The sequence below is a fragment of the Charadrius vociferus genome, unplaced genomic scaffold (genome assembly GCF_000708025.1).
Source record: "Charadrius vociferus isolate BGI_N301 unplaced genomic scaffold, ASM70802v2 scaffold247, whole genome shotgun sequence".
NCBI lineage: Eukaryota > Metazoa > Chordata > Aves > Charadriiformes > Charadriidae > Charadrius > Charadrius vociferus.
The window spans coordinates 597,121-610,701 of record NW_009649188.1 but is presented as its reverse complement, the minus strand read 5'-3'; the positions used below and the strand labels follow the sequence as shown (position 1 = coordinate 610,701).

Genomic DNA, 13,581 nt, shown 5'->3' with positions numbered 1-13,581 from the left:
AATTACATATATTGGATGTTAAAAAGAAAAAAAAAAATCCCTTTTGACAGAAATGTGTAGCCTAGTAAGCTGTTTTATTTTTAATACTGGAGCTGCATGGACAGTTATCTAACCTCTCAACCTTCCTCCTAATTTTGGGAAACTTGCTAAAAAATGGTGTTCTGTGGAACAAAGCTGTTCTAAAGCTTTGAACAGAGGGATCGAAGTCTAATGATTGAAAGAACATTTAGGAGCTACTGTCTCATCTCCTTTATGGTAAACTCTTGTTCTATCCATTTTAATGTTCAAGAATGCTCACTAGTACTATTCTGTAGTTGTACAAGGTAAATGCAGACAAATTACTGGGCCTAAAAGTCACTACTAACACTGTGTCAAAGCAATTGCTGACCTAAAGAGTCTTCTGTATGTTATAGTGCCTTAAGGAATGTTTTACGCTTTTCTTCAGTCAGTCTGCAATATCGCCTCATTTATTCCTTCAAAACTGAAATGAATAAACTTCCGAAATATCATTATGATGCATTCAAAGTAAAGGGATCTCTTATGTTTTCTCTTTCTGGAACAACTTAATGTCTTATGACTCAGCAGGTCTGGCATATGGCCCAACTTTTTACATTCAGTAGTGTTTTTTTTAATACTACTAGATTAGCTTTTAGAATTAGTTACCCTCTGCAGAAAGCTGTATGCAAATTACCTTGCTATAGTTGTTTGGTCAGAGACTGGCATCTGTGCTAATGGCAGGTTATCAGAATTAATGGAGTACTTGTAGATGTTTTTTTCTTTTCAGATCTATTTAGCTTGCGAGAAGCAACGCTGGTTCTTTTTTCCTTCCGTTTATAAGAAGAAATGCAGTTGAGCAGGTGAAATAGTGAATTTCATGAATCCTCAGTTACAATACTTTTAGTACTAGTATTTGAGCAAAATGAGTCACTTCTGGAAGCAGAGCAGATAGAAGCATAAACTCTGAATTGAAAGGGAGTAACTCAAGATCTGTGTTTATATTCTATGTTACTGTAAACATTCAAAGTGTTTGCAAATGTATTGTTATTCAGTGCTAGCAAAATGCTTTTATTTTTTTCAGAAAGAAAAAGAAAAAAAGAAAGAAGAGAAAAAGAGAGAGAGAGAATCGGAAAAACCATCAAAACAATTAGCAGTTGAAAAGGTAATATTTTTTTTTCAAGTCTTTGTACATGTCTAATACTATGGATAATTTTTAAATAACTGGAAAAAATAAAGTTGTGTGTGTACATGTGTGAATATATGTATGTGTGTGTATATGAATAGTAATCTTGATAACCCACATGAATGGTTTACTTGTGCTGTTGCTTGCATACATAGACTGGTTGACCATACAATGAGGAATGTGTTTGGGGGAAGAAGGAAGTGTGTTAAGATTTGTTAAGATTTAAGCTCAGATAATTCAGGTTTTTAAGATTGCTATTCTTGGCACAGAAATTTTTTTATTTTATTGAGTGCTGTATGATCAGCTAATACTGTCTTTCATAAATTAATCCATTTTAAAAATGAGTGTATAACTTGTAGAATTTATTTAATAACTCTAGTCTAGGTAACTTGAAAATATTCAACTGGATATGTCACAAAACATGACAGACAAACCAGTTAAGGTGTTTCTTTACGCAGCTATATTAAAGCATAATGAGCAGCCTTAGCAGCGTAGGTACAATTAAAATTTCATGTACGCTTTTGTATAGAGTTAATATTCAACAAAAATGGAATGAGTAATTTAAGTATTAAATACAATAATTTCTTCTAAGACAGATGTCCTCTCTCAGATGATGTGAATCCATTAGTGTGTTCTGATCTGCAGTGTAGTCTGCAGAATGCATTGGAGTCTCCATCTGTCAGTTTATTCCCCAGTAGTGCTGTGTTACAATTATGAAAAATGTTGTGTATTCATACATTATGATTGCAGATGTATTTCTAGTTCAGTTTTCAAATAGAAGTTTTTTATTTTGCATAATAAAACAAGATACAAAAATATGTGCATACTTGGAGGGGAAAAAAAACCCCTCCCCAATACAATTATCTTTTTCCTGAAATTAGAAAGTAGTTTTGGAATAAGTTAGCGCAGAAGCAAACTTTGTTATGACAACTTGCTTAGCTTCACTGAACTAGCGGAAAAGGATGTCCATGTTCATATGGTAGGAAGTTAAAGTATATTCATGGATGATAACAAAAATACTAAAATTGTTGTTTATTGAAGTTTGACAAGGTCATCCAATCAAATTAAATGTTTTATTCTGGTCCTTAGAACAATATACTTTAGTATAAAGGTTAAAAACATTGCTGTGGTTTGGAAGTCTTAACTTTCTAAAGCCCAAAGGTCTATTTTTGATCTGAGGGACAGAGGGTTTCCCTTTGCAGGGGTGCCTGAACCTTGTCACATGGCTGGGAACACTTGGTTAGGTGAGGTGGAAAGACGACAGTGCGTAGTTACAGCTGAGACACGACCCTAATACTTGAAATAAAAACCAATTCAAATGCCACTGATTAGATTTACATTTGAAATGTCATTAGATTACCAGTTAATGATTAAGCAAGTAAAAAGTAGTATTTTGATTTCTGAATGCTTTTTCTACAAAATGCGGAATTTGGTAAATACATCTGCATTAGATAATAGTGCTGTTGTAACAGCTGCAAAATGTTTGAAATACTGCAGCGTATTTTATTTCATTATTAATGTGTCAACTCTGATTGCTCAAATGGGACTCATCTGTGTCATTTTTTAATTTAAGAGATTCTTTAAGCTCGGGCTTTTTAAGACTTTTAAAGATCATTCAAAATAAACTTTTTAGGCACAGCCTGTAAACTTTACATATTTTAAAATCACAGTTGCTTTTTGGAACCTAAAGGAAAGAGACCAATATCAAATGCTTGCGTTTCCATTGGAAAGTACTGGTGCGACAGAGGACCAAAAGGTTTTATTTTTATATATGTAATAATACCTTGCTGCATTTGTGGTGTGATTCTGCTTCAGGGAGCTGATAAACACTAATATTTTTCTTAGTTAGACCAGTAGTGATACACTTCACATCTGGTTAGAGAAATGTAGGGTATTTAAAATATAGTATGTTGAATCAGTAGGCGAATGCTGGCATCTTGACCGTAGTATGTTTTCAGCAACCACATCAAGCAGTAGATGGCTATTTATCCCAGTTGTCAGCTTTCTGGAGAAGGAAATAGAATATGAGAATTTCTTGGACACTTCATATGTGAAGTCACTGGTCACCTTTATTGCAGCCATGGTATACCTCCAGTCTAGACATTCCAGGCTTGGGAAGTTAATGAATTAAAAATACATGACCAAGGAGTTGACATTTCTGCCACAGTTTTGAGACTTCTCTTGATTAAGGTAATTCAAACAGTGTTTTAGCCATCCTGTAGTAGAATCAATAAAGACTGAAAAAATGGCAGGCCTTAAACTGGCAAAAAATTGAAGCTATAGAAAACTTCAGATGTCTTTACGAGTGTCATGTAATCCTGCAAGTCTTAAGTTCCTGGTGTCTTCTTTTTTATATCTTCTATTGAGTTTAAGTTTCTTAGCTCTTTAAAACAAGAATATACATCCTAAAAAATTAAAATGTTCACACTTAATTCTCATGTTCTGATCTCTGCTTCATAGAACTGACTGATCTGCTCCTACATCCGCGTAAGAGCCTCTCTCCGGTGACTGATCTTTACCCTTTGACAAGCTGAATGTTTAGCGTTTTCTGTTGCATTTTCAAATATTGCTGAAAGCTTGTAGCATTGATTTAGTAAACTGTATTATTCCAATATTGTGTTAATGTGCCAGGTAATATTGGCGTGAAAGATACTTTGTTGATTAGCATACTTTGGTAAGTAAGAAGAACAGAAAAAACATCTATTAACTGATTTAACAATAGTGGGCTTTCTTACTGAAAATGCTTTTCAGTAAGAATCATCGTGGCCTTAAAGCGGGTTTTGTGGGAAACACTTTTTATGAACATTTGAGTTGAGATTTCAGATTTAGGGTAGAATTTCCTTAAGATCAGAGAGAGCTACTGCAGAACAGCAAGCAGCAAGGATGCTTGTTTGACTCTGTTTTTCTGGGCTGTTTCACTTTCTGTGACAAAATTACTGGGTAATTTGTGATATAACAAGATCTTACGATGTCAGCTACAGATTCAGTCTAGTGCAGTGATTAGCGATTTATTGGAAGCAGCCAACAACGCGATGTTCCACATCAGATCTGCAGAATTCTTAATAAAATAAGTGACATTGCCAAGCTACTGGCAGCTGTAATGTTTTTTCTCAGTCTAATTGAAGAAACTTGAGAAACTTGCATAACTTACCAAGTATCCTTCTTCCTCCTCTCCCCTCAATTTTCCTTAGTGCTCATTCTTAAAATAACCTTATCCTTACAGTTGCTTTGGAGAAAAAGAAAAAAAAAATGCAAGAAAATTGCTGGAATTTTATTATACGGTTCTTCATGACATGAAACCTGGGGCCAGGTCATGTGGGACTGAGATTTCCAGTCAAAACCCAGCTTGTTTGCAAGCAACAGAAATGCCAATTTTGTCAATATAAAAATATGTCATGTTACAAGAATAAATAATCAAATTGAGCTAACCACATCCTTCTTATGGGCCCATAGCAGGAGTAATAGCACAAGACAGACTGCCATGCAATGAAAGCAATTTTTAGGTGTTGTATACACACAGTTAAGTTTAAAAGACTTTATATTGTCTAAAAAAAAAAAGAAATCTGATGCTTTAAGAGCTCATTTCAGTACTGGGGAGGGAAGAAAGCCAGTAGTTTGACCACCAAACTTACGTGTTTCGTTGATGGTAACAGATGAAGATTTTTAATTTGTAGGTGAGAAAACCAGCGAGGCTTTTAATAGCCATTTTTTAAACTTCATCATCCTGCCCACCCTTTCATCAGCTGCTGGGGTTATTTCCCTTCTTACTAATTACTCTTTTGCACAGCTGAAGTTGGTGAAATTTCCCAAATCAGCCTTTGGGGGTTTTTTGTTTTCTTTCTTTTCTGCCTAAGTTGACTAAATGAGTTCTCCATTTCGGAGCAGAGTAAAACACTGAACTCCTTTGTGTTTCTAGTATGTCTGCTGAGTAGGATTTTTCTTCATCCTTGGGTAATTGAATGTGCTCAATTTACACTCATTTGGTGACTCTAAAAAGCATACGTAGCCTACATATTCTACTGGCATGTGAGGGAGCTACCAAAACCTCAGAGTAATTTTCTCAATTAAAATTTAAACTGTGCAGTTGATTTAGGTAGAGTTTCTGCTCATAGCCCAGAAGAGCGCTTCAGGTAGGCTCCATGCTGCTGCTTCATGCTCTGTGTGTCCCCCATCCACCTTGTACCTGTTTTCCACTGAAAGAGCGTGGAAGGGAAGGAGATCGGGTGCAGTCCAGTCATCTGGGCTGAGGGACATGGTTGGGACGTGGCTGGGACATGGCCAGTGTGTGAACTGTGGAGATTGTGTGCCCCAAGGATAAACAAGAGCTGCAGACAATGAGCTGAAGAAGACTGTGCTCGCAAATGATCAAATGGTATGAGGAATAATACTTCGTTTAGTAAAGGCACCCGCATTGCACTATTTAGAAGAGAGAACTTAGATTGAGCTGTATGAATGACTTTTTGAATTTCAGAGCAACTAGGACAATTCTAGGTTTTTTTCAAAAAATAACCTCTCTATGTCCATCTGCAGTACAAATTCAGACAAAAAGGGCATAACTGGGTATGATGTCTTGAGGCTTTCGAGTGCTCCCAAAGTAAATGGAGAAAATGCATATGCCTAAATGTTCAGATTTTTATAGGGTTCAACTTTTTACATAGTCTGATTTTTAAATGAAGAAAACGTGATGTGCATTGGTGCTAGCAATGCAGAATTAAGCCCGTAGTGATTTGGAAAACTGTGGAAAACTTTGCAAGTTTTTTTTGCAAGTTATTTTTGATATCCAAAATTAGAGTGCAGCTAAGTCCATGGCACTGAATGCTTTGAAGTGTTTGGGTTCAGCATTGTGTAGCTTTCTGTGGTGTTTTATTTTAGAGGTTTCACATCAGCTGAAGACTTTCATGAAAATATTGTGATGATTTCACTGTAAAATACTGCACATTGAGGGCCATAGTTACTGTGAAAACACATCTAATTTATTGAAAGTAAGCCTTTTTAATACAAGATTGTGTTGTATTGGGACAGTAAAATTAAATGGTTTGGATGTAAAGAACAAACTTTTTTTTCCACAAACTACTTGTGCTTTTGCAACCTAATATTGACATTCGAAGTTAAGACTTTTTTCATTCTGCTGAACACATCAGGATGATGAACGTTTCTGAAGGATTGCAGCAGTTAAACTTGATTAACTGAAGTACTATTTGACACTGAGTCTAGTTTGTTTTATTATATTGCATTTTGAGTTAGAAATTGGCTCTTGTTTGTATATAGAGTTGATTTAAGTGACAGGAATGGGTCAGTTAGAGGTTATCTTTCAGTGGTAGTATATCAAATGCTGGTTTTCTTCCACAAACTGGAGACTAAATTGCCAGCTTAAACTCAGCAATAACAGTGAGCTGCTGCCTCTCAGTCAGCTGGTACCAGCAAGCACCAGATGGCCAGCATTACGGAGGTACTGGCATAAGTTTATTTGCATTTCAAAAGTGCTAGAGAACCCCTCAAATAAAAGTAAGGGCAAATCATTTTAGCAGCTTTTCCCCTTCATATAGGAAAAACAGTATGTCAAATATTCATTTAACCAAATAGGAAGAATTTAATGTAGCTTATTAGGGCAGTGTGTGTTTGTTTGTTTTCCCCCAGAGACAGCTAAAACTCCCACAGAAATCAACCTGTCTGGACAAGTGAGACAAGAGGAACTGTCAGTCCTTATTAGTTCTCTGGGGATGTTTTTTACTTAAAGTTTTCCAAATTATCATCCTAATAATTTTGTACAAGGAGAAATAAGCTGGAGCAAATAATGCTCTAGTATTCATTGTTGTGAGAATAGGTGGAAGAATGAAAGCCTGAAAAATTCTTTTTGTCCACTTAAACACTGGTTTGGTGGAAGTGATATATTTAGGTGTTTACTTTTCAGCTGTAGGAATAAGTGGACTCTACAAATATTGATCTGAATGATAATTTAAATATAGAATTACATTCTTCATATTCTAAATGTTTTCTTTATTTTGATGATATATTTGCTAAATCACTTGAATAGTTGTTAATAATATGTTTCACTAGACTTGTAAATATTATTTGCCTTTCTGAGCGATTTAATTTTTTGTTTTTCTTTATATAAATTTATTTTTTTATATAATTTTTAATATATTTTTTTAAAATATAAATTTAAATGCTAATATATAAGCAATCAAATGTATATCAGAGGAACAGAAAATAGAAACATGTTTTGTCCTCTGGTTGAATTCATAGTCTTATTTATCCTCTTAGTCCTTGTTTTCACGAATTCAGACTAAGTAGATACGAGTTAAAGCTCAGGAGTTAGGAATATGTGACGAGACTGAGGACAACCTGTTTCCCTGCCTCCTACCCCCACAGAGAGTGAAGGGTTTTAAGGCTTCTTGTTCTCTCAGTCTGCATTTCATGGACCTGTCCCAGCCTGGTTTTACATTTCTAATCATCTTTTCAGTCTTATGGAAGAGATCAGATTCTTTTGGGTTCTTTGGTTGCTTCTAATGCTAATCTGGAGAAAGGCAAATCAAATTAGATTCTTCCCGAAACTGCGATTCATTCCCTTTGCAGGTAACAAAGAACTCCTTATGTTTGAGGTTTGCCTTGAAAAAATAGTCTTACTTAATGAAATTAATCTGTCATGGCTCGTATTACGTATTGGGAGTTGTAGACAAAGAAATTAAGAAATAGATAGTAGAAGGAATTGAAAGAAAACCCTTTTTTTGTCAGATGGGAAGAAGGGTATCTCTTTTTAGTGTTGGAAAAGCAGACAACCTACAGGAAAGGTATCACGTTTTTTTCCTCAGCCCAGTGTGTATTCTCTGTATCAGGCTGATCCTCTCAACTCTGCTCTGCAGCAGAACAGTATTTTAATGTGGATTGTTTGGGGTTTTTTTTTAATAATTCTATAGAAATTGAATCTTAAAACTATGAGAACAAGCTAGATTTTGGGCTGCTTTGGTTAAACTGGCCTTTGTTTAACTTGCCGAAGTATTTTTAACAAAAAGGTATTGTTAAGTGTGCTTAGTTTTAATTGATCCTCAGTTATATTTTTACTCCATGCAGGCTCAAAACCTAAAACTGCTCTGGGTTTTCAGTTGATAATACTTATTAACAGATGGCACTTTCAGGTTTCTCCTGCTTGCTTGTGATAAGCTTCACCTTTTTTCCTGGTGATTTTGAGACAATTAGAAAGGCAACATCTACATATACTTATGTGCATATTGAACGAAAAAAAAGTGGGCACATTTAAATAAGCATGAACTAAATCAGCCTTATTCATGGATGGATGCTATCTTTAGATAAAAACATCTACATGACCAAGTCTTATTCATTCGGAGACATTTGAAACCACAGGAGCATGCATGACTGAAGTGCAAATATACAATCTGATCTCAGAAGTTTTATAAAAATTATAGTACTAGTTAGGAGATTGTGTACAATCAAATACGCAAGAACAAAAAGCATGACATTTTTACAGAATTGGTACTGATACATGGAGCTGAATGTAAAGAAGGGTAAGTATTGGATGAGATGAAGTTGATAGTGGGAAAAAGACATTTAATTTAAATAATGTCACTCAAAATATCTTGTTTTGAATAATAAGCTTCCTTTATTTTCCTAAAATAATGCCAGTGTTGGAGCATGAGCAAAGCAATCAAGTGTCTTTGTGTGTTCTGTTTCATTTTACTGTGCTTAAGCTGGAACGTGCTTCAGCTCCTCAGCAAGTGTATTCTCTCTCAACTTGAGAATGATGTACTTCATGTCAGAGTAAGGTACTGCAGGCTCGCCTGCTGGGCAGATAGTGTATTTTACACTCTGTAGTAACACGGGTAACTTCTGCTCAAGATAATCTACAGATTGTTTTTTTGGTCTTGTATACTTAATCCTCGATTTACACTGTAAATAGATATTGATATATCTTTTTCCTTTATTTAAACATAGACTATTTTAGTGGTGTAGAAGAAATTGGTTTGGTTGAATCTCAGCATAAATGTTGAAATGGGTGCCTGAACAAGCAAGTCAGAGCCCTTGTAATATCACTCCGAAGGGTCAGTTGTAAAAGTTCAGAATCTTTGAAGCTTTGCATGTGGGCTTGTGAATCTAAAAAGTTCTAGCAATCCTTATGTTTTGTAAGGACAATTTAAATACTTGTTTTCAGAATACCCAGAAATTTCATATAGGTTCACATTATTTAAACTGGAGGAATAAAAGCAGAAAGAAATTGACTCATTTCCAGCTGAGATGTAGACTGTTAGACTGGATTGTGGCTAGAATGCTTCTTGATAGTTGGTGTTAAAGATTACGATGATATGGAGGGTGAAGACAAAACGGAGTTTACTTAAGTAAAGGGAAATCCATTTTGGTACTGCTTAAAATTAATTAGCTTCTAAAATTAATTAGGTTAAAATTAATTAGCTTCTAAAGTAATTGTTTCAAAGTGGTTAACTTTGAAATGAGCACAAAGCCAAGGGGGAAAAAAACCCCAAACTGACTGCCAGAAGAAATTAATACAGCTAATGGTCGTAGACAAGAACAGCTAATGATGCATAAGTACTTATTAAACATTTCTCCCTCTTACTAAGTTCTGCATTTGTGAAACAGAATGGTGTATTTGTATATGAGGATGATAAAGTACCAGTCAATTTGCTCCTAACTTCTATAGCAGCAAAAGAAAAGCAACAAGCCGACAGCGAAGTAAGAAAAGTTAACCTATGGTGTTATTTCAGTCTGATTAGCTGTCAGTGACAGGACTGAACTTCCGTGGAGCTAATTGAGCTTTTTTTTAAAATACATCTCTATAGAATTAGTATGCTGAGACCTTATAAAGTGTTTGTCGTACTGCTTGCTATAATGGTAGAAAAGATGCCAGTACAAAGTCTAACACAAGAAACAGAACTCCATTAGGAAAAGTCCTAATTCAGAGGTGGTTTGTATGAAACAGTATTCAGTGTGATGCTGTTAGACTATGTGACTAAAACATAAAGACAGCAAGAATCAGAGGAGCAACAATAGGGAGGAGAACCGGAGTAATCTAATGCGTGAAAACAGAGCGTGGTGATGTGCTGCTTCTTGGTCCATTGAAGGAGAGTGGTGAGGTGGGTCAAGGAAAGAGATTCTCTTCCAGGAGCCCCAGGCAAGTAAGGGGTTACTGCACGCTAGGCTATAGGACTTACTATGGGGTGCAGAGAGAAAAGAATTTGAGGATATGGCAGAGAATATGGTATGAAGCTTATTATGGGATGTTTAGGGGACAGACCAAAGGCAGGGAAATGGAGGAATCAAGGTGGATTGGGGTGGAACAAGCGTGAGAAAGCAGCGGGGAAGGGGATAAAAAGAGCCAGTCACGTATATGCAGGTTGCTGGGCAGTATGCTTGTCTGAGCCCTGCACTTGATCACTGCAGGCTGTCCTATAGTCTTCCCAAATTCTATTTCTCATATTGTGTGTGAGTCCGTTGCCTCTTCTGTGTCTGTGTGTAAGTGCTAGCGAACTTCCAAGTTGGACTACCAGACAAGAAGGATAAGAGGTTGGTGTCAGCCACCGGAAGGAGATGGCAGGTTTGAGGAACATAAGGGTCATCAACTGGAGGCCAGCATCTAGAAGCCAAATACTGCAAAGCAGCATGTCTAAGGCCAGCTACTGGAGACACCCATATTGTGCTCACACACATGTGTGTAACTGCTAGCAAATTTAATGCTGGACTAGCCAGTGAGTAGGGTATCAGCATCTGGAAAGATCCAAGGTCTGAGCTGGTAACCAGCTAAGGCCAGTCACCTTACTGCTGTAGGGTCTTGATACAGGATGAACTTAGGTTTCATGTAAAAAGCATTTTTCAGCAAAAAAGCACTGTTATAGTCAAGGAAAAGAATGCAAACCATACCTTCATGAATAAGGATGGAAAGCAGTGCTTGTATTTGAGTCTCTTTTCACTGTGAGCTCAGTCAGTTGCCCTGCCTGAAACAGCTCATTCTTGTCGGGAGATGTGTGAAGAAGGAATTACAAATATATACCTCTTAGTTCTGATTGGGTGTTTAGAAGAAAAGTTATAAAAGAAAACAGTTTAATGAGGAACTGGAACTAATATAGCTGCTTTATTGTAGTCTTGCCCAGACTAATTAGCTCAATAGAAATGGAATAGAAATATGTAAGCTGAGTTCATGTAACCATAATATGTGGTTCTAAAACTGAAGATGTTTTTAAAACAGCTTATAAAAATACAAACTGTGTTTATTGCATTTCACAGCTTGCAAACTGAGGTGCATTGGAACGCTTCGACCCTAATCGGATTTATACATGTTGTAATGGGACACTGGATCAGCTACAGCTTTAAGATTTGCCTAGATTTTCTACTTCGTAATGGTTTCTTCTAAAAGATTTTAAAAATGGGTCTTACTGGATTAAAAGTAGAATGCTTGGGTTTTATCTAAATCAAGTTCCATGACAAGATAATACAAAATAGGAAAAGGGTTGATAAACAGCCTTTCCCTCAGCCTTTTGTGTCCTTGTAAACAGGTCCTTGCTTCTGGGCTCAAATGCAGTCATTTCAAAGATTTAGAGCTGCAGCAAACTCTGCTCAAATCTTTGCCCCCAGAATCCCTAGAAAACTGATACCTCTGCACTCAGACTATGTGACTGTCCCTGTCTGCATTCTTGCCATTGCCAGCTTGGCTGAAGGTTCCTACTTGTTGTGACTGTTACCTAGCAATCATCCTGCAATCTTTTAACACTTTTCTTCAAGTGCCAAACTTAGGTGAAAGAGCTTGCCCTCTTTTTTCAGACCCTATTCTGAACTTGTCAGCTTTAAGAACATAGTACATTTGAAAATGAATGCATACAACTAGTATCTCAAATATGGTTGTTATTATATAGATTTAATACATGAATACAAGAATTTAAAAAGAAACATTTAATCTGATTTTTTGCCATAGTCTCAGCAGTAAGTATAAAAAGAAAGACAACTTCGTTTTAGGAAATTATGCTTTTACAGTTGCATACCTTGTTTTGAGCAAGGCAAAAGGGCCTCTGAGAATGTGTGATGCATTAGAAAAGGAGCTAAACTGATTCAGCCAGGTATGAGACATGAAAGGTTTTAAGCCTTCTTGGAATACATTGACTAAAGTAAATGAGATCTGAGCTAACATTTTAAATTCAGTTAAAATAAAGTGGTAGTACCGGGTGATCAATAAGTAATAACAAAGGAATAGTCTTAATCCACTTTCCATGGATATTATTAGCATATTAGCCTAGACCCAAATAAAATCATATTAATGGAATAAGATTATGGTACAGCTGTCTGTTAGTTCTGCCATGAAGATTTTAATTCAAATGACTAAAGTAATTTTAATTGACTAAAGTCATTCCAATTCAAATACACTAATGTGTAAAACACATTTTACATAATCTTGTACAAGTATCTTGCCCTAACTGTGAAAATCCAATGAAATCCATATACCCAGGTTTTTACAGTGGAGAAGTTGATCAAGGACGACTTAAAAATGTTTTCCTTCAGGAAAAAATGTTTTCCTTCTCCTCCTGGAAACTCTGCTGAGGCACATAGAAAACAAGGAGGTGATTGGTGACAGCCAGCACGGCTTCACCAAGGGCAAGTCATGCCTGACAAATTTGGGGGCCTTCTATGAAGGGGTTACAGTGGCAGTGGGCAAGGAAAGATCAACGGATGTCATCTAACCTGGACTTGTGCAAAGTATTTGACAATGTCCCACATGATATCCTGGTCTCTAAATTGAAGAGACATGGATTCGACAAATGGACCACTCGATAAAGAACTGGCTGGACGGTTGTGCTCAAAGAGTTGCAGTCAACGGCTCAATGTCCACGTGGAGAGCAGTGACAAGTGGCGTTCCTCAGGGGTTGGTACTGGGACCTGTACTATTCAACATTTTTGTTGTGGACATGAACAGTGGGGTTGAGTGCACCCTCAGCAAGTTTGCCGATGATACCAAGCTGTTTGGCGAGGTAGACATGCTGGAGGGGAGGGATGCCATCCAGAGGGACCTGGACAGGCTGGAGAGGTGGGCCCAAGCCAACCTCATGCAGTTCAACAAGGCCAAGTGCAAGGTCCTACATCTGGGTTGGGGCAATCCCAAGCACAAATACAGGCTTGGCGGGGAATGGCTGGAGAGCAGCCCTGAGGAGAAGGACCTGGGTGTGCTGATTGACGAGAAGCTCAGCATGAGTCAGCAGTGTGCAATCGCAGCCCAGAAGGCCAACCGTATCCTGGGCTGCATCAGAAGAAGTGTGGCCAGCAGCTCAAGGGAGGCGATTCTGCCCCTCTACTCCACTCTCGTGAGACCCCACCTGGAGTACTGCATCCAGCTCTGGAGTCCTCAACACAAGAAAGACATGGACCTGCTGGAGCGTGTCCAGAGGAGA

General features: G+C 37.1%; 1 protein-coding gene across 1 annotated transcript in view; it reads left to right on the top strand.

Annotated features, from left to right (window-relative positions):
• The window catches only part of SMAP1 (small ArfGAP 1), a 73,232-nt gene that overhangs the window by 27,018 nt on the left and 32,633 nt on the right, over window positions 1-13,581 (top strand). The window contains exon 6 of the mRNA XM_009888851.1: window positions 1,079-1,159. Within this exon, the coding sequence (XP_009887153.1) occupies window positions 1,079-1,159 (81 nt within the window). The remainder of the gene's footprint in view (window positions 1-1,078; window positions 1,160-13,581) is intronic.